Source organism: Eleginops maclovinus, chromosome 5 (genome assembly GCF_036324505.1).
Source record: "Eleginops maclovinus isolate JMC-PN-2008 ecotype Puerto Natales chromosome 5, JC_Emac_rtc_rv5, whole genome shotgun sequence".
Lineage (NCBI taxonomy): Eukaryota > Metazoa > Chordata > Actinopteri > Perciformes > Eleginopidae > Eleginops > Eleginops maclovinus.
In genome coordinates this window covers 11,225,023-11,250,537 of record NC_086353.1, presented here as the reverse complement: position 1 = coordinate 11,250,537, position 25,515 = coordinate 11,225,023, and the positions used below count along the sequence as shown (strand labels likewise).

The window sequence follows — 25,515 nt, the reverse complement described above, 5'->3', positions numbered from 1 at the left end:
ATTTCTTATCCAGTTTTTTAAATGTAAAGCTTTTGTGGTGACTGTGTGCATATGTATGTGCATGTGTTTATGCACACACGGGGGGGTTGTGTGGGTGTTCCTCTATGTGGTCCCATCTGTCCATATAAGTGGGAAAAAAACAGACACATCCTCAGTCACACACGGAAATAAAAGAAAACACTTCTCACCCCTCGCCTTTCATATAACTGGCTGTTGCTATAGAGACTGACAGTTGCCTAACGCACCTCCTTTTGCCTTTGTGACCCCATGTGCCTCCTGTGACCTCTTTCCATCTTCCACCCCTTCTATAATTATGGTCACCACCCCCACTTCTCAGAGCCATACTTCTTTTGGTCTCCCTCAGGTCTCAGTGGTTCATGTCAGCTCTGCCTCTCTGCCCTGTTGAGATTATGACAGAGTTGACCCATGCAAACCCTTTTTGCTTTTGAGTCAAAATAGAAGCTAACTCACTCTCAGAGTAAATAGCTTTAAGGGTATTATACTACACATCCATCCAAGGTCAGTGCCTTAGGGCAACAACTGCCTGAGGATGGATGTCATATGAATTTGATAGATATGTAGATGATGCATGGTATCTTAAACATTTGAACGCTGACATATGAATCAAAGATGTGATCTCTTCGGGATCATTGGGGAGTATGGGGGTTAACAATAGAACATTGGAGTACTTTGCAGTCTCAATGTGACTTTCATAGTCTTATAGAATATGACTTGACTGTATATAATTAACAGGAATAATCTTATCAATTCAGATTCAACTGGTATTATTATTCCTCTGCTGTTTCACAAGGGCCTGAGGGAACGAGGGGCCCATATGCGGGCTTACCAGCACTCTTTGAACCTTACAGACACATATATAGGTGAACACTTTGGTCTCAAAGCACAGGCTGAACTGTCATTCAGAACTATAAGATGAGCTAGATGCTATTAATGTGCCTGGTCTTTGACATGAAGCAGCTCACCATTGGGGGAGCCGGAGGTGATGGGGGTGAGGGAGCGAATGGGTTCTCTTGTCAGCAGATTGTGAGTGATCACACAGCGTGAATACACAGAGGAAGCATTGTTCTAGACTTTGAGCCCCTCATTTTTTCCTTTCTCTGTGCCCCGTTTCTCTCCCTCCATCGCTCACTCTCCTCTAGCACTTGACATGCAGGCAGGGTGAGCACACGGGGGGTAGAGGAAAAACAATTATGCTAGGCAGTCATAAATCCACAGGATGTAATTCACCAGCTATTCACTATTAATTCATTTAGTGTTTATAAATGTGTTTAACAGCAGAGAAAAAGCACCCTGAATGCTAAAGTAAATTAGCTTCTAATGAGATAGCAATTCATGAAATTCCCTTCAAAAGTGTTGACGCAATTAACAGCATGTGAAATTGCAAATGAATCCAATATAGAATTATATAATACACTTGTGTTTATGTGCGCCTCTCGCATCTTTGAAAAATGTAATGCTGTTATCACCGTGGTGACACCGTGTAAATATGTTTCTCCTCAGATGTGGTCGCCGGAGCCGAGCATAACGTCGGTGAAATGAAACCGGCGGAAGAAACTCTGAGTAAGAAAGCAAGTGAGGGACGTGACAGTGACAGGCATTACATTTGTTCTTTAACCTTTAGCGGGGAAATGTGCGTTCGCAGCAAAAATGGAGATAGCAGATTTTTTGATTATGGGTGTGTGGGATTGAACAGATGCAGTCTGGTAATACTGTGGCTTTCTGTGCCTGCGTGTGATTGTGTAACTGCCTAATATTTGCGCGTGTGTCTCTGCATGCTAAAAACAAACGTGGCTAGTGAAAGACGCCCTCGCTGCTTTTCAATTCTACAATGTAAGCATTTGCTTCAATCACAGATTAGATTCAAAGTTGCTGAAGAGAGAAATATGTCTTTTAATATGATTGTGGGACTATAAGAACACACATATGCAGCTTGACAGATACTCTGCATTTACTCTGCATTGTGTGTGTGTGTGTGTGTGTGTGTGTGTGTGTGTGTGTGTGTGTGTGTGTGTGTGTGTGTGTGTGTGTGTGTGTGTGTGTGTGTGTGTGTGTGTGTGTGTGTGTGTGTGTGTGTGTGTGTATCCTAGCATGTGCAAGTTTTGTATGGTATGTGTAGCATTAAAACTGACTGATTGTGATTGCAGTGGTGGCAGGGATTGTGATGAAGCTGCGTGTGTGCTGGGGGTGAATAATCAGCATCCCTCTGAGGTAATGGGGACCGAGGGGGGGGGGGGGGTCCAGCTTGTGTGTGTGTGTGTTGGGGGTAGGTGGGTTAGGGCAGTGTTACATTGCCTCCTGGAACCCGGCGTTCACTGAAGCTCCATCCCTAATGGGGGGCAGAGAAGTTAATTCCACTGCGTCGGAGCTTTATCTCATTTTCATACATATGAACGCACCAGGCCGAGATCGATTACTGCAAACAAATTGAAATGCCTGGGACCAAGGGGGGGCCTGCGGAGAGGAAAGCACGAAAAAGGCGATGGAGATGAGGGAGGTGGTGCGCAAGTGTCTATGAATTTCTGAGAGTGTATAAGGAAGGCAGAATTCACTGATATGGATGGAAAGACACAAATCACTACTGCATACTGATTTTCTCCCGACCCGCATATATACACACACACAAACCTCTATTATTTAGAGTCACGCCTGAAAACTCAACTCATTCCAGTCGATGCCACCTTCCTTTTAAGAGATATTGCAAAATGGAGTAAACTCAGAGGTCCTGGTGGCCCGCTGAACGATTGGTCTCCGAACAGGTCCTTTCTTTCCGTTTTCTCCATCTTCCTGTCTGCATGAGCACCCACTACATACACACAATCCGTGTCTCATTCAATGTCCCTTTCTCTCTTCATCTCTCATTTAACATACCATAAAACAAATGTCCATGTCATTAGTCCTCTTCTATATTAGCACCGTCATTGACTCCCGACGGTCATTTTTGGCACTTGTTGGAAGTGCGCTCTGCTTCATTACGTTCTGTTCTGACTTCCTTCCTTCATTTTTGCTTTTACTGTATTTGGCCCCACATTGGCCTGTTCTACTTCCTCTTTTTTTTTTCTTTCCTCCTCCTCCCTTCTTGTTTGTAGTCATGCCCCTGTCAATGGGCCTCTCTCACAAACATAGATTAAGTATTCCCCTCTCAGCATTTCCTTTATTACTCCTGTATGTAACATTAAACACACACACCATACACTGTAGTCAGAAACTATTAGGGCTGCAATATGCTTTTCATTGGTTTGGCTCTCATTCAGCACATTTCAATGAAATAGAAAAATGGATATCTGAATATCAGCAGAGGCACTGAGATCATTAGAAAATAAGACAACCAATGAGATGTTCTATAGTCAAACTATAGGCCCATCAAAGCACCACTAAGGAAGACGCCAAGCAGCTGTTCGCTTTGTACTCATGGATGTTTTATTTGAAATCCAAAATGCTGCAGTGCAGAGCCAGAATGGACAAAAAAAGTAGGCCTACTTGGCTGCACTGTCACTACAATGCATAAAGACATACGTGGGCCAACATACAGAGACATACACAGGAACAGACATGGCTCTGCATGCTGCAGTCTCAGCTCAGATTGTGTGGCATTTATTGTTGCCCACATAGTCCTTTGGGCCAAGTGGATCGTCACCATCTGACACCCACAAAAAAACTCACCGGCCATATTCACGTCAACAGTGTAGGGAGACAAATAAAAAGCAGCAATCATTCCTGCCCCATCACCATCATTTATTTCACTTATATACTGCATGGCATTTAAACTGCTAAAGTAAAGCAGTTCAGTGACCTACAGATCAGACTGAGGCTGTTAAACACAGCTCCCAGGTGTGGATTCCTGTAAAACAGCATTCAAACTCTGCCATGTGTAACCAACACTTAAGAAAAACAGATGCTGTAAACAATAAGTAGGCTTGTTCTCTCCTAAAGTTTTCTGTTGATCTCTAAATAGTATTTGTGACAAGGACCCTCTGTCAGGGTAATATACTTTTGGTTGAATTATGCTAAAGCCTGGACGGGTCGGATTATGTTTGGCTGAGAAAAAGTATCACCGTCTCAATCACTCAAGCATAAGCACAACGGCGTTAAATACATATTCAAATCAGAAGCGGCAAGCTTTGTGTGGAGGCTTTGAAACTTGGATAATAGGCCAAGCTAACAGTCAGGCCAGTCTGGGGGGCAATTAAATAGACAGGTCATAGTACAAGGCAGGCTGTGGTGACCTTTGTTAAAGCCCAACAGTTACACCCAGATGGTCAAGCTGCTGCTCACACCGCGCGGGGATAAGCGCGGGCGCTAACAGACGCACTATTGGGATTTAAAGCTAACTGCTTTGCTCACATTATTTGCCGTCTTAACCCAAGACGATGCAACATCTTGGAAAAGCTTTAGCGAAATCATATAATATCCAAATGTAAAATAATCATAGGTACAACTGTTGCCTTATTTTGATGCAACTGAGAGCAGCTGATGCAACTCTAGGTACATTTCAGCAGTATTTTCGCAGCAATGTTCTCCTAAGACATATTTTAGCATCTTAAGAGAACACCAAGGGCATCTGAGGACACAGTTCTGTCAGACCCACTCTCTCTGCATTTCATCTGAACTTCCTGCTCTTCTTTTGTTCCACTCTTCTTCTATCTTCCTCTTTTAGCCCATCCCCCCATCTCTCTACAAACACCACATCCAGTGTGCTGTCTGGGTGCCCTCACGCTTCACTGCCTGGTGCTCCGGGCGTACTGGGCGTCACTCTGCATCACTCTGCATTAGATTCCACTGTATTAGCTTTGCTGTGTGTTTGTGTGTGTGTGTGTGTGTGTGTGTGTGTGTGTGTGTGTGTGTGTTTGAGAACAGAGTCAAACAGCACAATTGTGCATGCATGTGCAAAATGGGTGTGTCCATCTGTGTAGGAGAATGCTAAATGCTATGTGTCTGTAACGCATGAATAATGTGCCTTCATGGGTCAGTGTGGATTAATCAGAGCTGATTACTGCAGATCTGCAGTTGGAATGTGGTTTGAGAAAATCAGTAAGATGAGAGGGTGACGTTTAATTGATCATAACACTCACCTTTGGGTTTCTGATCAGTAGCCTGCAGGGAAAACACGGAGAATAGAGTAAGTCACTGAATACAGAGTGTGTGGTTTCAAACAATTATGAAAATTAAGGGCTATTGTTACTAAGTTAATTGAGTGAATCGATCCTGTTTTAATTATTTAGGTCAGTAGTCACTTTCCAGGGCGTTTGCTATTGATTTTATTGAAAGCCATTGGTAAGAAAAGATTGAAGGTTTCAAGAAGCACATCTACATATATAGTTATACTAAAAATAGATATGCAGAGCTTGTTGTATGTGTAATGTATGTACATGTGCATCACTTTCACCTTCTTCTGAGCAACGTCCGTCTTGTTCTTTTCTTCTTGTGTTTTCTTTTTCTTTTCTTCCATCAAATGGTTCTCTTCCTTCTGTCGCTAGCTTCTCTCAGCTGTGAAACAAGGAAGGGAAAGAGTAATGAGTGAAACATGAAGGAGAACGGTAAGGATTCAGCTTAAGTGTCCATCAATTTTCCATTCTTGTAATAATGTAGACCCAAACGCATCACACCGTTTACAAATGAAAGACATTCAGGCACATTCTCAAAAGAAATATTCCACATAAAAATGCACTTTCATGTTGGCCAACACACACCCTTTGCATATAAACTTTCAACCCCTTCCCTTTGATGAATGTGTAGGCCAGAGACAAAGTGCTCTCCGCATGGAAAAACTTTTCCATCCAAACTAATCACCTCATAAGAAAATCATGTCAGGCACTTCTGAGAAATACTTTCCTTAATGGTCAAAAAAATAGGGAAAGGGAAAGGGAAAATGGCACACATGAATTAAAGAAAGTGAGCTAAAAGAAAGAACAAAGGCCAGTGTAAAAGAGAGGGTCGGAAATGGCAAAAAGATGAAAATGGCTGAAAGTAAGACACAGCAAAGGCCAACAGAGGGACAGAAAAGGATGTAATGCCTTTTTACAGAAATCTGTTTCCAGCGGGCGTTAGTAGAACTAAGTAGATACCTCGTCAGAGGACCGGGAAAATTAAGTGCCTGTATTTGTTTTAGCTCAGCTTATGTGACTGCTCCTGGAAACTATTATAGGCATGAGCTGTGCCATAGGGAATGAATGAGTGTGTGTTTAGTCATCACTAAGTGCAATGGACACTAATCTATAATACGGCACTATGTCATATCAAATCAATGAAACCACTTTATAAAATGTGCAACTACAATCGATCATCTTCATGGCAGTCCAAGAAAAACAGTCTATTCCTCTTTGTTAGCCAACCTGCTTTGACTGAATACTTACATGACTGCTTTGTACAATACACTATTGTGCTTCATTTCTCATGGACTTTTTAAAATTGCTGTCCCAATGCTCAAGCAATATGATGAGCGTCAGACTTTAAAAAAAGTACTTTACATCATTTCGCCTCCTTAGATAGGAATCGACCTCTATGCCAGCAAATATGAGACCATTGTACCATCACCATTGTAGTCTGCCATAACAACAACATGTTATTTGGATTGCATATGCTGTATGTGCTCTGTGTGTGTCATATTTCTGACCAGGAAATAGCAAAGATAATGATTCACAGTTTATGATGTAAAACATTATATGAAATTGAACAAAGAAAACAGAGATTTTTTCTAATGAGAATTATTAGTTGAAGATTAATGTGTAATTTCCCTGACATGTAAACTAAACACAACGTAAAAAATGTGCCAACACACGGCCTGGAAATGAATAATCTGAATGTATGAATGAATCATAACACTCATAACAGAAGATTAATGAAGGCCTGCATCCCACTGTGCTGCCCACTGGCAGGGGGAGGGAGCTGTCAATGAGAAAGACAGGAGAGGCCTCACAAAGGCTCTCTGATGCTGGAGTAATGTCTCCATGGCAGTAAGAGGAAGAAATAAGAGACAGAGTAGAAAAGGGTTAGACAGACATCCAGATGGGCAGAGAAAGAGAAAGAAAGAGGAAGAGAGACATTGAACGCCTGTCAACAGTGAGTTCAGAGCCAAACCACAGGGAAGACTGTAAAATAAAAGACAGGAGATACCTCACATTACTGTTTTGCCTCAATCTTGATTTTCTCCTTTTTATTCCCTGGTAATGGTCTCTCTCCCCCCTCTCTCTTGCATTCACACAGTCCTATTTTTCATGCTGAGGAGTCTGGGTGTGCGTCATTGTGCCATCTCAGCCGCAATGGGGTGGCAGCCCTCAGGTGATAAATAGGAGCTCACAGTATGTGTGGGTGTTTGTGTGCATTCAGATAATTGTATGCAGCATGTGAATGTGCAGTAGTCCATTTCTCAGTCATATCTCGGAGCTGAGACACAGAGGATCAGGGATATAAGGGAAGAAAGTGGCTTTTGCCGTTAACACTGTGCTAGATTGTTCTTTTTCCCAATAATTGCAGAGCCTCTGAACTATGACTGACCGTGTCATGCTGATGGTCTCATCTTTTAACCCAGTAGATAGTGGACCCAACCTATCTGGTTACTACTGCTGCTGTTAAATAAGGAAAAATACCACAAAACCACCACATCCCCACAAGGACATATTTCTCATCCGTCTAATTTAATATGGTTAATACACTATTGAACAGCCTTCAGTTTTTTTTCTTCCTTTTTGTTATTTACTGTAATGTTGGAGGCAGCCGAGTGTGGTATCCAGTTATGTGAAATGTGAGATAGCGAACAGTTGTCTATTGCGCTGACGTTGTCATTGCCAAAGTTAGCTTCCTTTTGACCTCCCCTGCCCCACATATATCCTTACCTGCCTCTCCCTATGTCTGTCCTTCCTGCTCAGTACTGCTGACACTAGCACCTCAGCACTGACCCCGGGGTGTTTCTTCGCTGCCGCCCAGCATCAGGTTTACCCTCGCTGGCAGTATGACACAGCAATTAGGCAAAATATGTCCTGTTTTCAGGTTACTGACCTACATGGCCACAGCGCGTCTCAGTGTTCTCTTACATTGAAGGGACTTAGATCACCTTAGCCAACAGAATGTAGCCAGTAACTTAACCGGTACGTGCCTTTCTTGGTCTTAAACGCAGAACCTTGTGAGGACTCCTCATTTGCTTCCTTATCTAGGTGAAGAGAAATATTATTGCAAGATATCTGTGTTGCATCTAGGTGAAATACTCATATCACAGGTAGCCTCAATGAACTATATACTTCAAAGGAATGCACAATTGTTTTATTGTTGTGGTATCATTTTAGCTAGCAAACTGTTTGCCAATTATTCAAGGGGCAGCTGTGATTGGTTCAAAGTTGCAAATGTATGCAAAGGTGGCAGATGCTTCAGTTTGCTGGTCAAAAATGTGCTTTGATGCAAAAGCTAAGAACTTTTAAATCACAAGGTTTCGTCAAAAAGCTATATTGTATTCAGTGCACATATTCTACAAACATGTCTTAAAAAACACAACATTTAAATAGCAATAGCGATTATATAGTATATCATATGTCTAATTTCATTGTCATACTATCATCCAACTCTAAGTAATACAATATACCTGCTCATCTCTGCTGGGACTAATGTTTTAATACGCACACAGACAAGTCAGCGTCTTTAGAGCCAACGTTTCTACTGCCCCCTAACATTTATAAAGCAATCCTAGACAAAATACCCCATTCTGCTCCCTTCTCTATCTTAAACCCTAACCTAACAAGTGTTGCTACATTGACTCTGGCTTTTCTTTAGAATACAGAGTTGAGTAATAAAACATCCTAAGTCTAAGCAAACCAGAGCCGCTGGGAAATCTGGAGGAATTGCATAATGAGGCATTTTCCTGTCTTCCTGTGCTGCACAAAACTGTTCCATATCCTGGGACTATAGGGCTAAGCTATAGAAACGGAAGCATGACAACAGGAACCCACTGTTCAGGAATGAAGGAGCTAGAAACTCACAACACACACACACCCAGTCCCATAACACACAGCACACAGTTAAGTTTGATGTACACATGCAGGAGGAAGTCGGTCTGATGTCTGTCTTTTTCACCATGTATGCAGAGGAGATAGAGGTGGGAGGAGGAGAAGGGGAGATGAGTATGGTGGGGGATGAGAGGAAGGGAAAAACAGGCGGAGGATGAAAGCAGACGCAGAGCAACACCAATTAAGAACGACAGCCGCCGGAGAACCAGACATGGCACAGAGAGAAAGAAGAGAGACTGTGCTGGGAGAGGGAAGAGACAAAAAGAATCCTCACTGGAGAAATGGAGGAGTTTGAAAAAAAGAAAGAACGGAGCAGTATTGAGGCTGGCAGAGAAGGAGAGGGAGAAGGGAGGCTGGAGGAGGGGGGGAGAAAGAGGAACCAAAATATCCACGCACCTTGATCGCTAGCATCTAGAGATGCGGGGAGGAAAGCGAGGGGTGAGGGGGAAAACTATGCAAGGGTGAAAATGTTTTTTAAAAAGGTTGAGGAAAAAGAGCTGAGCTGGTGAGAAGACCGTGCAAGACAAAGGAGGAGAGACACAGAGAGAACTTAAAAGAGGGAAGAGATGTGAGGAAAGCTGTCAGATCAACCGCAGACACAACACCAATCCCCAAGGATGGAGGAGGAAGATGAAGAAGAAAGACTTTCCTCTCTCAGCAAAAAATAAATAAAGTATGGTCAGGTTCTGTGGCTGCAGAATGTGGTAAATTCTCTCTCCACCAACATTACCACACAGCCGGCCACCCATTCCTGCGGCATTAGTGAAGCCACGGGACTCTCCTGAGCCTTATTACATGGAACATTATCATCCTTTACCTGGGAAATAATTCCCCAAACCTTGACCGGTATGGCTTGTGGGAAAAAAGCCTGTACATTCCACAGTTGATACGCAGCAAAACATGTTTCTCTGAGAGTTTTTCCAGCCTTCAGTCTCACTGGATGCTTGGTTTGTGAGCACTCAGCAACAACCAGCTTTGCCTTCAGCAGGTGGAGAGAGTGGCTTGTGAAGAGATACCACACACTTTATTGCTACTAGGCTGGCCTAGCTCAACGAACTGTGGCAGAAATATTCTTGGTTGTTGGAATCTGTAGACGAGGGACTGATTGAGGGTGAGTGGGTGGGCGGAGAGCAGCGATGAAGGGCGACACAAGATGGAGAAAGTAAGTCAAAGAATCAGATATTGAGGGAGGCAGACCTGTGTTATAAATAACAGCTTTGAGATTTGCCTGCAGAAAATTAGCTCTGAGTGTCTTGGCTGCTTCCTCTGCCAAGTCGATATGAAACTTTAACACAGTGGCAGCTCATTAAATAGGAAAACAGCACAATGCACCAGACCAAGCATGCCTGCTTCCTGCCAGCACCAAGGCTAACGCTTATTGAATTCAAGTAGTAGGTGTCAAGCCGAGTGTGTTAGTCTTCGCTTATGAAAATAGGTGGTTGTGCATATTCTGCGTGTGCATGCATATTTGTTTTAATCTGTGTGCCAGCCTGGCAGCTTAGAGGCAGCGAGGTGACTCCCTGTCTAGAAAGGTCTCGATAGTGATGAGGTGCTATTAGCTTTAATAAAATGCCTGACCTCTCATGATTTACCTTAAGCAGGAATTACTCTCACTTTCAACCAAGAACCAAAACTCAGTTCCTTTAAATATACACTGGTGTTTAGTAGGGTTTGCGCAACAGCAACATCAATAATTTGTTGGTTTCTTACAGTAGTTTTATCACCATTCGGCCTACACTAAATCAGGCTGCATCTCATCATACAATATCCATACAGAAACTGCTGCTTAAGATCAATCAAATATCAAGAAGTTATGTGTTGATTCTTACAGTGATTTATTTAGATTCAGGGTCAGACAACAAGCAAAACAAGGCTCAAAATAAAGCGTCATCTTTGCTGCACTTCTTAGCTGATGTTGGAAACATAGGTAGGCACTCAAAATGGTAACTGTTCACAGAACCCGTCAAATGAAATCAAAGGACACATCCCAACGCACAGTGCATGCTAACATAGCCACACGACCTAATCGGCTGGTCTATACTCCCCTCAAGGTAACTTTGACATGCCTCCCCTCTATACCTATAAAATGTCAGTCAACAATTCCCCCGGCTGTCAACAGTGTAAGCAATCACACACTCTAACAGGGAGAAGAAGATAAGCCTGCTCAGATGTAAGAAGGACAGAGTTGAGAACATGAAAAATCAGGGAGAGAGATCTGTGTGCCGATCGAGCTGTGGGGACAACAACGTAGGTATAGAAATATCAGCCAAAGCTCATATTGGAGAGGACATTTTTCTTTCTTGAGTAAATATTTGCAAGTATTGAGTTATTTAACTATTATGAATGGGAGTCTTCACTCTTAATATCTTTAGCACTATCGTACAGATGTAATGCTCCAGATAACAAACTCCTGTAAATGCTGAGAATACTACAAATTACTAGAGCAGTTTCAAAATAAGAACATGTTTTTGCTGTAGCACATTTGATTGCTCTCGGGATGTAAAGACTATTTTAAGAAATATAATGAAAAAGATTCAATAACACATCCTACCTTAGCTTTAATGAAAACTAAATAAGCCATGCCACAATTTCAATTAAAACTCAAACATAACAAGAAATGTTTTGTTGTAAAGCAGTTCTATTTAATTAAAATAAGTCCTTAAAATCAGTCTAGCAATCAAAACACACAAAGTGAAAGTAAACACTAGAGCTTCATTGATAGTACTCAAGTTAATTAAGGCGATAAAACAGTCCTGACAAACAAATGGCCTGAGCTTAAAGACTGTAGACACACACGTGGACTGTGTATTGGGGTAAGCCCTGCATGCTACTTCACTGAGGGCTTTCTGAGTGCTTTAGGGCCTAAGTCCTTTTACATAATAGGTAAGGCTGGCTCATGTCCATTTGGAGCAGGCAAAAGGGAACACTGCCGGTCGGATGTCCTGCATATTCTCTATCATCTTCCATGTGATGGCCCTCTTCTTCTCCCCACGTCCCTCCAATTAGCCGACATGCAGCAGAGGGTGGGACGGAGGCCCCCACCAAGCCTCGGCACATTGAACATTCCCCTGGACCCCTGCCAAGACTCACAGGCAGCAGCTCGCCGGTTTCGGCTTTGCTACCCCCATCCCCCTGCTTCCATCCAGGGCTGGCTTTACCCCTGGTGGGCCCCGTAAGCTCTGCCCCCTTCATTGGCACATAAGATTGACAAGTAGGTGGGGGTTACACAGGCCCCCACAACCACACCCATAGTGATCTTTCGCCACAATCTTTCCATACCTCTTCCATGCAAAATTCCTGTCTGAAATAATAATGTAAAGGAGTCTCGGTTAGTCCTCTTACATAACACTAACTCACATTCAAATACCTGAAACCTGCCGTTCACCCCGACTAAACCTATACTTTGAATCTTCTGAAGCAAATATGTTTTATATTTTAATTAAAGTGAAAACTTGAGCTACGTTACTTTACACAGATGCAATCAGGAAGTGTCGAATGTAGGGCTGTGAGCATCAGAAGATAAGATTATCACTATCCTCCTCCCCCTTTCTGACGGCTCAGCGGTAGGACTAACCCCGGGACAACATGGCGTCAGGCGTGACCGTGAACGACGAGGTGATCCGGGTGTTCAACGACATGAAGGTGAGGAAGTCTTCGTCGCAGGAGGACGTGAAGAAGAGGAAGAAAGCGGTGCTGTTCTGCCTGAGCGAAGACAAGAAGAAGATCATCGTGGAGGAGGGCAAGCAGATCCTGGTGGGCGACATCGGGGAGAGCGTGGACGACCCGTACGGCTGCTTCGTCAAACTGCTGCCGCCCAACGACTGCTGCTACGGCCTCTACAACGCCACCTACGAGACCAAGGAGTCCAAGAAGGAGGACCTGGTCTTCATCTTCTGGGCTCCAGACGGTGCTCCTCTGAAGAGCAAGATGATCTACGCCAGCTCTAAAGATGCCATCAAGAAGAAGTTTACAGGGATTAAGCACGAGTGGCAGGTGAACGGTTTGGACGACATCCAGGACCGCGCCACGCTGGCAGAGAAACTGGGGGGAACGTGGTTTGTTTGAGGGGAAGCCTGTGTGATGACCCCCCCCCCCCCCGACACACACTCACTCACAGCTTCCTGTCCATTCGTCCTCAGGAGCTAGCGTCTTTAGCCCCCCCCCCCCCCCCCACACACACGAAGGAGATCTCATTAATGATATGCAAACACCCCGTCTGTTGCCACAGAACTCTCCCCCCCCCGACGCTGTCTCGCTCAGTTTTGCCAAAAAGTCGAGGAAGTTTCCAGACTTTATTTATTGTCGTGACGTTTCTTCTCCATGTTCACTCAGCGTTCTATGCACCAGAGAAGAAGAAGCAGCTTCCTGTCAGCGAGCACACGCCTCCGCTTCACTTCCTGTCCGGCCACCGCCTTGTTTCAGTTTGAATGTAACCCCCCCCTCCCCCCCCCCCCCCACAACACCGAGCTAGAGCGCACTTTTATTTTGTAAGAAACACTACAGGACGCCCCCCCGCAGACAGACGCCTCATGAAGGAGAAACGGTGGAGCGTCGTTTCTGAGATCGCCGCAATAAACGCCTGTGGCACCTGACCCCCCCAAAAAAAATAAAAAGATTATCACTATCATAACATGAGATCACTGCAAAGCAGATTAGTGTCAGACCTTAAGTGAACCCCTGCTAAAACCAAGCAGACAGTTTGCAGAAACCGTGCAGACAAAACAAAACAGACCACACCTCCCGGAGATGTCAGCGGGCATATGGGAGTGGAAGTTTGTTTTCAGGATGTTTTCCTTCCAACTAAAGATACAACTATTTGTGGCTTCCTATCGATTCTAATTCCAAAACCAATGTCAACGTACACTCCCCTCTTGCTGGCCCTCACACACATACATAATTACGTTTCATTAAGTAGAATGGCCACACAAAACACAACTGCATAGAAAGTCTTTTATTGCACCCCAGCCGTCCATAGAACAGAAGAATAGGGTCTCAGCTTTTGGCAGCTTCCCATGAATCCAGCAGATTGTACAGTCAGTGCATCTCTACTGCAGCAGCAGCCTGCGGAAGTGTTAAGCGTGTTATCTATCGGGACCGGGCCAATTGTTTGCACAGCCTCATAATCAGTGTTTCTGTAACTACCATGAACAGACCTGGGCTAAGGTCAATGACAGGAAATAGGGATTGACAACACAGGCAATTTTTCCAAAGCATGACTAAGTGGGCGATAGAAATAGCTTTTTGTTTATTGGAATGTTCCAAGTCCCCAGGGCAAGAGATCAACTCTACTACTGAAACAAAAATCTATAAGGGGATACAGCAGTACAAGTCAAGCAGGTTCATTCCAGTTAGATTTTTGTAGTGGAAACCAGACTAATGATAGCCACTTGAACACTAGACATGTTTAGTCTGTAAAGGGTTAGACAAGGGGACACAAGCTTCAGTTTCTTTTTTTAACAAATGACCCTCGTCTATGCTGATGAGATGCAGAGTGTCTGTTGCACTGTGGTTCCTGCAAGGGTTGGCCCTTGTGGCATTTTTTTCACACAACACAATCAAAACAATGTCCATATACCAACAGCCTAAAGCATAAACAGCCAACATGGGTTATGGGTTCCCTGTAAGTGAGCTGCCAAAATAATTAATATAATTCATTGAATCTGGGCCCAAGTGAGTGAATTTCTGATTTTGGGTCTTGTTTTACTGGGACGTTGGCATCCATTGATACACTATCCAGGCTCTCCCAGTGGATCGTTTATGCATTCCTGTAGAACCAAAAGTAACAAAGTAACACTTGTATTCTGTCAATGGATCAAAGAGGAGTAGAACTGTAGACAGCTTCTTTGCAACATTGCACAGCTTTCCTCAGGGGTAACCACAGTGCTAGTGACCTACCTAACACCTACACACATCCCCTATGTGTCCCAGTGCCCTCCAGAGGAGCCACCTGCTGTGGTAGCTATGGAACTAAAGCAGTTATGTCTGGTAGGGGTAAGCCTAACTATATGGTGTTTAAGAAAACTACCACACTCCCTCCTCCTCTTACCCGGCTTTAGGTCTTTCTTTTCACCCTATTCACTCATTTTACATACACACCAGAAGGGCCCCTGAAACATCTTTTCACAGCCACCCCCTTGCTGCGTGCTCTGCAGTCTTTTGGAAAGATGGGCGTGCGCATGGAAGGGAGAAAGACCCTTGACCCTGGGTAAGAAGAGGGCTGTGTGTGTGTGTGTCTGAGAGTCAGCTGGGTTTCTAAGATATGCAGGAGGCAGCTCACAACCTGAACAACAGCAGGGCATTAACCAACTGCCCAGGCTTTGAGCTTGACCTAAATGCTAACACACCCCCATGGCAAAAACGACAGGCATTCCACGTGTCTACATATTGACCAGATGACTCAAACACACAAAAATTGCAAACAATATGCTTACATTCCAGACATGGCACAGTCATACACACACTGGCTCAGAGACTTGCAAGTGTGTGTGTGAGATGTACGCAGGAATAAATGCCAGAACAGTCTTCTCCATCCAACTGCAAATGTACATGCATGTGTGCCACTGCTGCTGAACGCACATTTTTCATTTCATCACCTCACTGGTGTGTGATGATAGAGATAAGACAGTGGTGACAGAGATGTCAGAAGGGGGGAATGAATATGGGGGTTTGAAATTGAACGGGAAATTATGTACTTCAATTAAGACACACGGAGGACATATTAAAAGCTATACTCCAGTGCCTGGGGACAGGATGTAGGAAGGGGGGATGCAATAGAAGGCGACAGTTCAATCAGTATCTCCGGATTTCTAACCAAGCCGGGGGTAGGAGGAAGGGAGGGAAGAGAGACAGGACAGCTATGTTTAATAATGTACTTTGAATTAGTGTAGTGGAATTTACATTAGTGTACAAGATGCAGAAAGTGATATAGCTATGGATGAATGAAACAAGGACTTAAGAGCAGTGACAACGGAACAATCAGGATAATGTAAGAATATGTCCCAGTATAAAAACACTACAGATTCAATGTGCGTTAACAAAACAGCCTAGTAATACAGCATGACCTTCAAATGACTACAAAAACATTGAAAAAGCTCGGGCAATTTTCTCAGTCAGTTCAAGAAACCTACTCAGATGTACTGAGTGTGTTCTGCCTATTCAGCCAATCACGAAAGAGCTATGATATAACACAAAAGTTCCCAACATTTTTCCTGTCAAGCCACTTCAAATAAACATCAAATATAGTCATCAAAATCATAATGAATATCCAAAAGCAGCACATGGGAGTTCTGTAGGGTTTTCTCATCAATCCAACATTACATAAAGCATTTGCAGGGGACTCCCTTCAAATATCTTCCGGGTGCTTGGATGTCTGTCTCAAGATCAGATATCTGTGTATATCTGATGGTTTCGACACGAATATTTTCAGGAAATCCTTCAAAGGTGACACCACAAATAAGCACAGATCATTGTTAATGGGTGTTTTAATTAAGTGGCACTTGACATTGCTACTGTAGTGTAAATGCGCAGTTGTAACTGGGCTGAATGGAGGAATTAAACCATAGAGCCATGTGTTAATGCTGTGAAAAATAATGGCGTGATATTATGTTCTGGTTGGCTTTTTGTATTTAACATTGCAGCTAGTGTCGGTCTACTATCCTCTTACAACCGAGATTTTTTTATTTTCAAACACTGACCAACAATAACATTCATTCACAAGACAGAGAGGTAATTCATTTGAAACGTACCTTTCGTTAACCACAGCTTTGGCAGCTTTCAGTGAAGAGAAGGTGCATGGCAGAATAAAATATGTAGAAAAGCATTATCCGATGTCTTCTCTGAAGTTACCCGTAAAGAGATGGAGAGATTCAGTCGCAGAGTCGGACTTGGCAGAGAGCCGACTGCTGCTGAAGATACCGAGGTAAACAACGGCTACTCAGCCAGATATACGCACAGCAAGTACGGTAATGTTTGTTTTCAGCCCAAAAAATATATGCCGTTAAATTACACTAGCCGGTAAAACAGTTTGTTAAAACGTCACAAAATATTGGGGGGCGGGGAGGGGAACGAAGCACTACTAACAACAAAAACAAAAGGAAAAACACGAATAAAAATGACTTTTTAAAGCAGCTGAAGGATGCAAGCTAACGTGAGCTGGTTGACGCTGTTAATCGTCGACGGTTGCGAGGTTTTGCAAACCAGAGAAATCAGCAGGCAGTTCCCGTTCAAAATCGCCGATGAGTTCTCGCGTATAGGGAGCAAGCCGACGGCAGTCAGTCAGCCAGCCAACTTGTCTTAAAGTGCAAAAGAAATGTTTTTGTTTAGGTCGCCAACTGGACGACTAGCGACGGGCTGGCTACCGCAAATGCAAAGTGAGAAACGACTCCGTGGAAATACATTCTGTGTGGATCCAGACAGCGGAGCGGATAGTCATGGTAGGCGTTCAGTGAGCTCTCGTTGACAGTGGTCTCGCAGCCATTTTGTTCAAACTAACAACACTGCAGCAGTCTCGCTTTCCTCCTCCCAGAGAGCAGACAGACCAGGAAGTGGCTCCAGGTACGTCACTCCTGACCAATCAAAACAGCAGATGAAAACTCCGCCCACCTCCTTGCGGCCCGCCCCTCTCCCGTTTGACAAAACCTCCAAGCGGCCAACGAGGATTTACAGGCAAGCAGCTCACATTTCCAAGGTAATTGCTGAAGCTTGCAGCCAAAAAGAAAAACATGCTATAGATTTTGGGAAGGTGTTGTAAATATACCTGTATTTTTATTTCAGCACTGGCTCCTAGAGACATATATTTTGCAATAGCCTATATTTTTTAAAGCATAGAAATTAGATGACTCATGGCCAAAATAGTGCAAGAAAAACATAAACAGAAATAGATGAGTCTTAAAGTCTCAAAAGATTTGGAATGTGCATCATGAGCTTTTTTTAAATCCCACTCAATGTTAAAGGGCCCACCCGAAGTTTCACAACCCAAGATGACCTTTTGTCAAGAATCTCTTGATCACATGGTGTCCAGAAACATGGGGCGATAATTCCAGGCTATTCACGACATGATGGATGAGGTCGCCCTTGTGCCCCCCTGAACCAAGTCTGCTGCCATCGCTGAGAAAGAAAATGCGGCCCCTGTCTATTCTCTGCACTCCTTTTTCATGGAAATGACTTCTCTATGCACAGACACACACACACACACACACACACACACACACACATACACACACACACACACACACACACACACACACACACACACACACACACACACACACACACACACACACACACACGCTGTGAGATGGGAATAGGTCAAGGCTGCAGTCCACAAAGGGGATGGCTGACCAGTGAGAACTCTCTCAGCAAAGCTTTGGGCTCTATACATCACTGGGAGAGACTGCTAATGAAAGCAAGGGGCCCCGGCCAAAACTTTTTTCCCCTTCTTTTCAAGGCAAGATGCCCAGAGCTATTAAAATAGCGAGCTACAAATGAATGGAGAAAGCAGATGTTCCATACTCAGGGTTAAGAGAGGTGAGAGCGGTGGGGAATGCCTTCAGAAACAGCTGAAGCGATAGGTAGTTCACTTCAGATCACAGACTATTAAACTAAAGATGTTTGCAGATTATTCATGGAACCTAAATAAATTATGTTCCACATAAATGTTTTTATAAATGTTTGTATTTATGTATTTTTTTATGTAGGAGCAAGTAATAACTAAAGTAACTTCATTACTTGTAGCCTTAATCTCCTCGTGTGGACTCAAATGAGTTGTCTAAGATGTAGATGAAAATCTATGCACCAGAAAGGGCAACTGAGACTTAAAACGATAGTGGTTTGACATGATCTTAGCCATCAAAGGCTAGAACTACTCAGTATTTTTTTATGTTGGTATGAGAGAAGACAAAGAGAGAGAGAGAGAGCGTGTGTGTGGGTGGGTATGTGTGCAGCATATATTTATGTTATTGTGCGCACACTCTTCCTTCAGAACATCCACTTTCAAGCTCATCACAGTTACTCTGAGATGTTTCTTTGACTCCACCAATTTCCCCAATTGCTTTCGCATTTAAGCAGACTGCTGACAAAAGCAAGCCAATGGGAAATGTCCGCCTGACATTCTGATAGGAAACAGCCCAGACACACTTGCTGTAGGACTGCAGCAGAGGCAATCGCTCACTCCTCCTCTCAGACAAAACACTTCTCTTCTTCTCCTCTCTCCATTTTTTCAGTGTGCTCTTCTGCCTTTTGTTTTAATTCCAGTCCAATCATGAGCCGCGTTCCGCATAAGGTTTTAATTTCAAGCCTGCTGCCGGAGACTGCCAGGACTACACATGCACACGCTCACACAAGAATGTGCATACGCCCAACCACAGATTCTTACCATACACACACTCACTCTCACGTAACACACACACACACACACACACACACACACACACACACACACACACACACACACACACACACACACACACACACACACACCCACACACACACACACGTGTCTGTTACGTGGCTAAATGCATATTTGATGTATTTCCTATGTCACTACATTTATATGATTTAAACATTTCCCATGAGACAAAGTAACTCTATCCGAAAACATTAATAATCACACACATTCATAAAAGGCAGTCAAATCGTCAGACAAATTACATAAAAAGAATCCCAACAGGCTATATTTTTTGCTTTAAAAGTCAAAATACGTCTGATAGTTTATGAGAGACCATTTGAATTTATACGATCATCAATCATCCGTATATTTTTCTGTACTCACAATCTATTTTTTGCCTTACTCTTAAATACAAAGCCACTATCCAAATGCTTAACAGTAAATCTTGTGGAATTAACCAAAACAGATCTGAGGGATATAGCCAAACATTTCATGACAGCACTGAATCCAAAAGCAGATCTCGGTTTAATTCCTTATTCCCCAGACATTGCATTCTAGAAGACATTCATGGTTTACTGTGTGATGCAGAATGACTGATGAGTTGGGGGTGTCAGTATTTTGGTATTGATTATGAATCCTCCTCCACAGTCTGGACTTTATGCATGCGAGTAATCAAAATGCAGACAGGGAGCTACTGCTGCTTCCCTCAAAGTGACATTTCCAAAGGCATGTCTTGACGTATGCTAAAGGACCGTCATGATGATAATTCTGACAGAAGAAGAAGCAAAAATAAAACCATCTCCTAACTGTGCCCTCAACTTCAAGGCAACATTTTAGCAAAAAGCGGCTGTGCGATTGAGCTGAAACATTCATTGAGTTTTTCTCACTCTGATTAGCATTGTGATTGAAGTGTCTGTCCATTAAATAATAGTGAAAAGTGGTTAAACCCTGCTGAGTTGCTAATTTCTCATCTCAAGGTCTGCAGCTTTGCATTGAGATAAGACAGCCTGCAAGTATTGCTGAAGGCATGACAGTCCATAAGAAGAGGAGGAGGGATCCTTTTCATTAACTTTCATTAAGACTAAAGAGTGAATTACCCTGAACAGAAGAGGTCCAACACATAGATTTCATTAAGTAGGGAAATATATGCACTCTCATTCTCGCCTTAAACACACATTTGTACATGTATTTATAAAAGAACGAATGCCGTCGATACACACAGACACGCTATTACACAATAGCATACAAATATAGTGCAGACCTTGGCAGCAAAATGCTTCTAATCCCCTATATACTGCTGTGCCTCTGTATATTATGGGGGGAGGACAATAGTAAGAAGAAACAGTCTTAGCAGCGTCTGGTGAAGGGGCAATGCTACGGGTGGGGAAGGGCTTAATGTGCAGTCTTTGTGTGTATGTGAGTTTTTTTTTGTTGTGTGCATTCATGCTTGTGTGTGAGTGCATGTCCACAGTATACGTGTGTGTATTGGTGTGTGTCCATATGTGTGTGCTGTATCGGTGGAGGGAGGCAGGGCAGAGCGGAGCGTTGCAGTGCAGTTGGACAGCGTTTCTGAGCTGTGGTAATTTCCCCTGAGGCGAGCAAGCAGGTAAAGGCCAGCGAGAGAGGGAGGGAGTGAGAGAGGGATAGAAGGAGGCTGAAATAGAGGGAGGAAGGCAGAGAGGCAGCGAGCGAGTGTGTCAAAGAATAATGAGGAATGATACAGCGGTGGCGGAAAAGAGGCCAGCAGATTTGCCCAATCAAACACACACTGCATTAACAGCATCTCAAGGTTGAATATAGTCACTCTCATTGTCAACACATTAAGGTTTCTTTTTTCGTTTCAAATGCCTTATCTTGTTAATGAGTGTTTTTCAACTGAGTCATTGTTTTTGTAATGAATTCATCTATTAATTACAAGTGTGCCTTTTCCTGATGACCTTGCTTTATTTTGTTACACACAGCAGATGTTAATATTAGCATACATTAAGCCCTGCTTATCTTTCATCCCCAATTGCTAATACATTAAATTATCACCCGAAAAAAAGAGCATCAAACACAATAGTGGTTTGTAAACCAGGGGTGTGTGGGTGTGCATGTGTGTGCGTGTGTGTTTATTGGTGAACACCCTCACTTATTAGCTCCCCCTCCTTACGTGCAAACTCATTACCAGGGTATAAGACCTGCGTGGATTTTATGGTGTTTTGGGAACTGACTGGTTAATCAGATTTATTGCACACTTAAGCTTAATTGATTGCCTTTATGGATTTAAATGAATAATTAAGTGCTAACAAGCCTAGTTTCTGTTTCATCATTGGGAAATGATGATAATGACCCATACAGAGGGAAGGTAGTGGAGGTGTCAATCATAACATACCAACATCACAGGATCCACTTTTCAGCCTGAGAAACTGTTCTACTTTCCTACAACACAAAACACTGACACAAACACATATTCACTATTGGGGCTGCATTGATGTCATCTTTTCACAACACTATTACCATAACCCAAATAATTTAATCAAATAAATCTATACAAAAGGATTGAAAAACAATAACAAAGCTTTCTTATAAGTCAAATTCATTTTTAACTTTGCTTATTGTACATCTTTGTTCTTTTTTACGATACTCTCTTGTTCTTGTGGAGGTCTGGGACAGAGACAAAGCATAAATGAGAGAAAACTATTTAAATGGTGCTGGGTTTTTTTTCATAGGATGTGATCATTTGTTTTTTCTAAACATCATTTAACTATTTGATTGTATTTTTATTGACAATCCGGTACATTGCGACACCCGTACTGTCCAACTTATCGTTCAACTTGCACTTGTAAAATCCTAAAGCCAGAGACCCATTTTCTGTCCACTCTTTATGGGCCCTCCGCTTTTAGATTTGATGTTTTTATTAGCAATGAAGTAGTATATGCTGTAATACACCTGCAGTGAAAGGACAAACAGTGTATTATTATCAAGGCGGTCCAAACAGAGACAACATATCCTGACCTTCAAATGATCTTCACCAGATCAATACTATCATCAGCGCAGACGAGCAGTCACAGATTAACCCAGTCTCCTATAACCATCCCCCAACCCAAACACACACTTGTGCTCTCTCCCCCTCACACACCTGATTCAGTAAAGGCCCTCTGTTTATTGATTGGTTTGTGTTGACCGACACACAGGAACACCACATATACACACTTGCTTGTTGACTCTATTTTTCACTGGCTGCCTGGCCTTACAGAGTGGGGAGGGTGGAGGGTTAAAACTGTATATTTGGGTCAGGGAAGTCCTATTGTAGCTGTATGGATTCCCAACTTTGAAACCTTGAAACCTTGAAACCTTGAACTCTAGGATGTCTCTCTGTAGAAAGATGAATGCATTTGCTATTAGCGGGTTGCTCTCAGGCAGCATTCGCCGCTCAAAGTATGAAAATCAACAGAAATGTGAATGAGGAATTGTAAAGAGCGACAAAGTCCACATACAGTGAGGTTGGCCTGAAAAGATGGGTCCAAAAATTCAGGATTTTTATCCAGGAAATGCCGCTATGCTGTTAGCCAAGACATAACCTAAACAGGTGGGTCTTCAGTTTGCGACTCAAAATATGTAGACTTTCCGCTGTCCTGATATCAGTAGGAAGAATGATAGGATGATCTTGCTCCTAAACCTAGTGTTTTCCTGTGAAGTTGTAGACGACGCACAAAAAGAGAGGAATCATTTTTCAGAAGATAACTCATACAAATCTTTGTATGATGATACCATGCCAAACATTGTTTTTAATGTAATTGTTTGACAAGGTTTTAAAAATACTGAAAATGAATTGCTTCTATAAGCCTTGGTACACCTGACTGTAGGTCAACACCATGCAATGTTGTGCAAAATATGATTGCTTCTGTATTTACATGTGTGTTTGACATTCGAGGAAAGGGCATGATAAAGGCTACACAAATAGGCCGACATGAAAGGTCTGGCAATGCATTTTTCACATACCTCTGCACATTTATTACACACAGACACACACAGACACACAAACACACACACAGACACACACACACACACACACACACACACACACACACACACACACACCCACACACACACACACCCACACACACACACACACACACACACACACACACACACAAACAAACATCACAATCTGACTACCCACAAGCCATTTTCACAAAATATGCATCAACGCGAAGAGCAAAACAAGTAAATCGATATCTACATGTCTGCCAGTCGCCAGAAGGCAACTAACTCAATCTCACATCCAATGTAAATGTTGGTGGCATATCCACAGGCAACGGCTGATATTTAGAAGTCCATTAACACAGGGTGGAGATGGGTTAATTCACTGTTTGTAGCCAGAGATCCAGAGAGGGTTTAGGGCATGCAAAGAGGGGGGAGGATGGAGATGGATGATGGGAAAAAGAAGGAGAGAGAAAGAGGGTAATAAGCTAGACAACAGAAAAAGAAATACAGAAAATACAAGAAGACAGAGAAAGAATGCAAATCAGTGTGTTAGAGGTGTTCCTGGTGTTGAAAGGTGGGTGAGTGTTGGGGGGGGGGTTTGTTGTGAGGATTGCTGCTATCATTCGCCTCAGCCTCGGCGTCAGTTTGATTAATGCTGCTTTCCTGCAACTGACCTCCAAGGTCACAGGAAGAGTGGGTACTCAGCCTCTTCCATTCGCTGCCGCAGCGGAGGGGGGTAACGGCCATATAATACGCTCCCCCAGAGGCTCTTCTTCTACTTGTTTTCTGTTTCCCCTTCCCACTGTCTGTCTCTCATTTAAACTCTTTCTTTCATCCCCGTCCTTCTGTCTGTCCGTGTGTCTCCTCTATCTGCCCTTCTTGTCTTCTTACGTTCTCCATAGCTAATCCTTCTCTTTCTCTTGGCCATCATTTCTTCTTCTCTATATGCCTGTCAAGCTGACGGTTTTGTTCTCTTTCCACCAGCGCTCTCTAATCTGAAATGCAATCAAAAGTGGCAATAATGTAATGTGTTTGAGGATGCTGGAGAGAAAAAGAGGGAACAAGCCTGCAAGGGGCTATTAGAAGGCACCCAGTGAGGTTTAGATAAACACATACACATTACACACAACCACACCACTTTCTCCTTCCCCTCACTCTGCTCGCAGACACACTGCCAAGGTGAAGGCACATGAATAGAGTTGTCCTACGCCAATAGATACTTGGCAATGACACACTTCCTCTGGCTGTTGAGTTTTTAGCAAATCCAACATTTGTGTCAGTCGGTCTCTCCTGGCAAAGTCCTGGAGTGACATCTCGAGAGACATAAGGACAGAGAAAAGTTTGAATGTTTCAACCTACTAACATTTCAGATATTGTGTCTTTTATAAGGTGACCTACAACCTTCCCTGACTACAAGAAACTACTTTATCCCTAAACTGTTAGGGATTATTTTGCCGTGAAGGAATGTGAATGAATCAAACAGTGTGGTAGGAAGATTGTGACCATTAATTGACGCATGTCTATTTGTGTGTAGATCTCTAATTGTTAAGCTGTGTCCAGACAAATATTACTGCATACAATACAGTTATGTCAGTAAGCTGGCACAGTCAGGGGCTCTGGCAGGTGTTTTCAGGTGTTTACTTCTTTTTTCTTTACGTTAAACGCTGGTAAATGTTTAAACTCATGACTGTATCACATACTCAAGTTCAGAGCTGTATTTCATTATATTAGTACCTGTAGCAACACGCCCACACCTACACAACCTCTTGCCATTTTTATCCTGTTGCTATTTCAGGTGTGAACGCCCACTCAGTTATATGAAAAATCTCTCAAGGCTCGATTTTTCACAGGTCTGTTTATTTATCATTGTATTGCATGGCAGCCACATCTTCGTTAGCCTGTTTTAAAACAAATATCAGAGGTTTTCATAGATCTTGTGTAATATATCTGGATGGCACCGGTTCCAAATTATACTCAGTCTAATCAGGTTGGGTACGGTTGTGTTTTACTGTCATTCCTGACATTTCTGTGCCAAACTTTTGCAAATGTATATTAGTCCAGCGTAACCAAGATGGCGTCTGAAAGTAGTATGATCGCAGCCTGGAGAGTTAGCCATGCTGTGCACCATCAATTTGTCTCACACTCTGTACC

At 43.1% G+C, this 25,515-nt stretch overlaps 2 protein-coding genes across 3 annotated transcripts in view; one reads left to right on the top strand and one right to left on the bottom strand.

The window, feature by feature from the left end:
• The window catches only part of tnrc6c2 (trinucleotide repeat containing adaptor 6C2), a 52,698-nt gene extending 35,221 nt beyond the window's left edge, over positions 1-17,477 (bottom strand). For both annotated transcript variants that reach the window (XM_063883130.1, XM_063883131.1), the window contains exons 1-3: positions 16,757-17,477; positions 5,405-5,505; positions 5,091-5,112 (exon numbers count right to left, since the gene is read on the bottom strand). In XM_063883130.1, coding sequence (XP_063739200.1) covers positions 5,091-5,112; positions 5,405-5,467 — 85 coding nt within the window. In that variant the 5' untranslated portion in view covers positions 5,468-5,505; positions 16,757-17,477. The remainder of the gene's footprint in view (positions 1-5,090; positions 5,113-5,404; positions 5,506-16,756) is intronic.
• On the top strand, positions 12,549-13,099 carry LOC134864879 (cofilin-2-like). Its single transcript, XM_063884186.1, has one exon. The coding sequence runs from the start codon at positions 12,597-12,599 to the stop codon at positions 13,074-13,076; it is 480 nt and encodes a 159-aa protein (XP_063740256.1). The 5' UTR covers positions 12,549-12,596; the 3' UTR covers positions 13,077-13,099.
• Positions 17,478-25,515: the final 8,038 nt, after the last annotated feature.

What these genes read in the sequence shown, in the direction of transcription:
- LOC134864879 (XM_063884186.1), top strand. Translation starts at nt 12,597, where the DNA reads ATGGCGTCAGGCGTGACCGTGAACGACGAGGTGATCCGGGTGTTCAAC.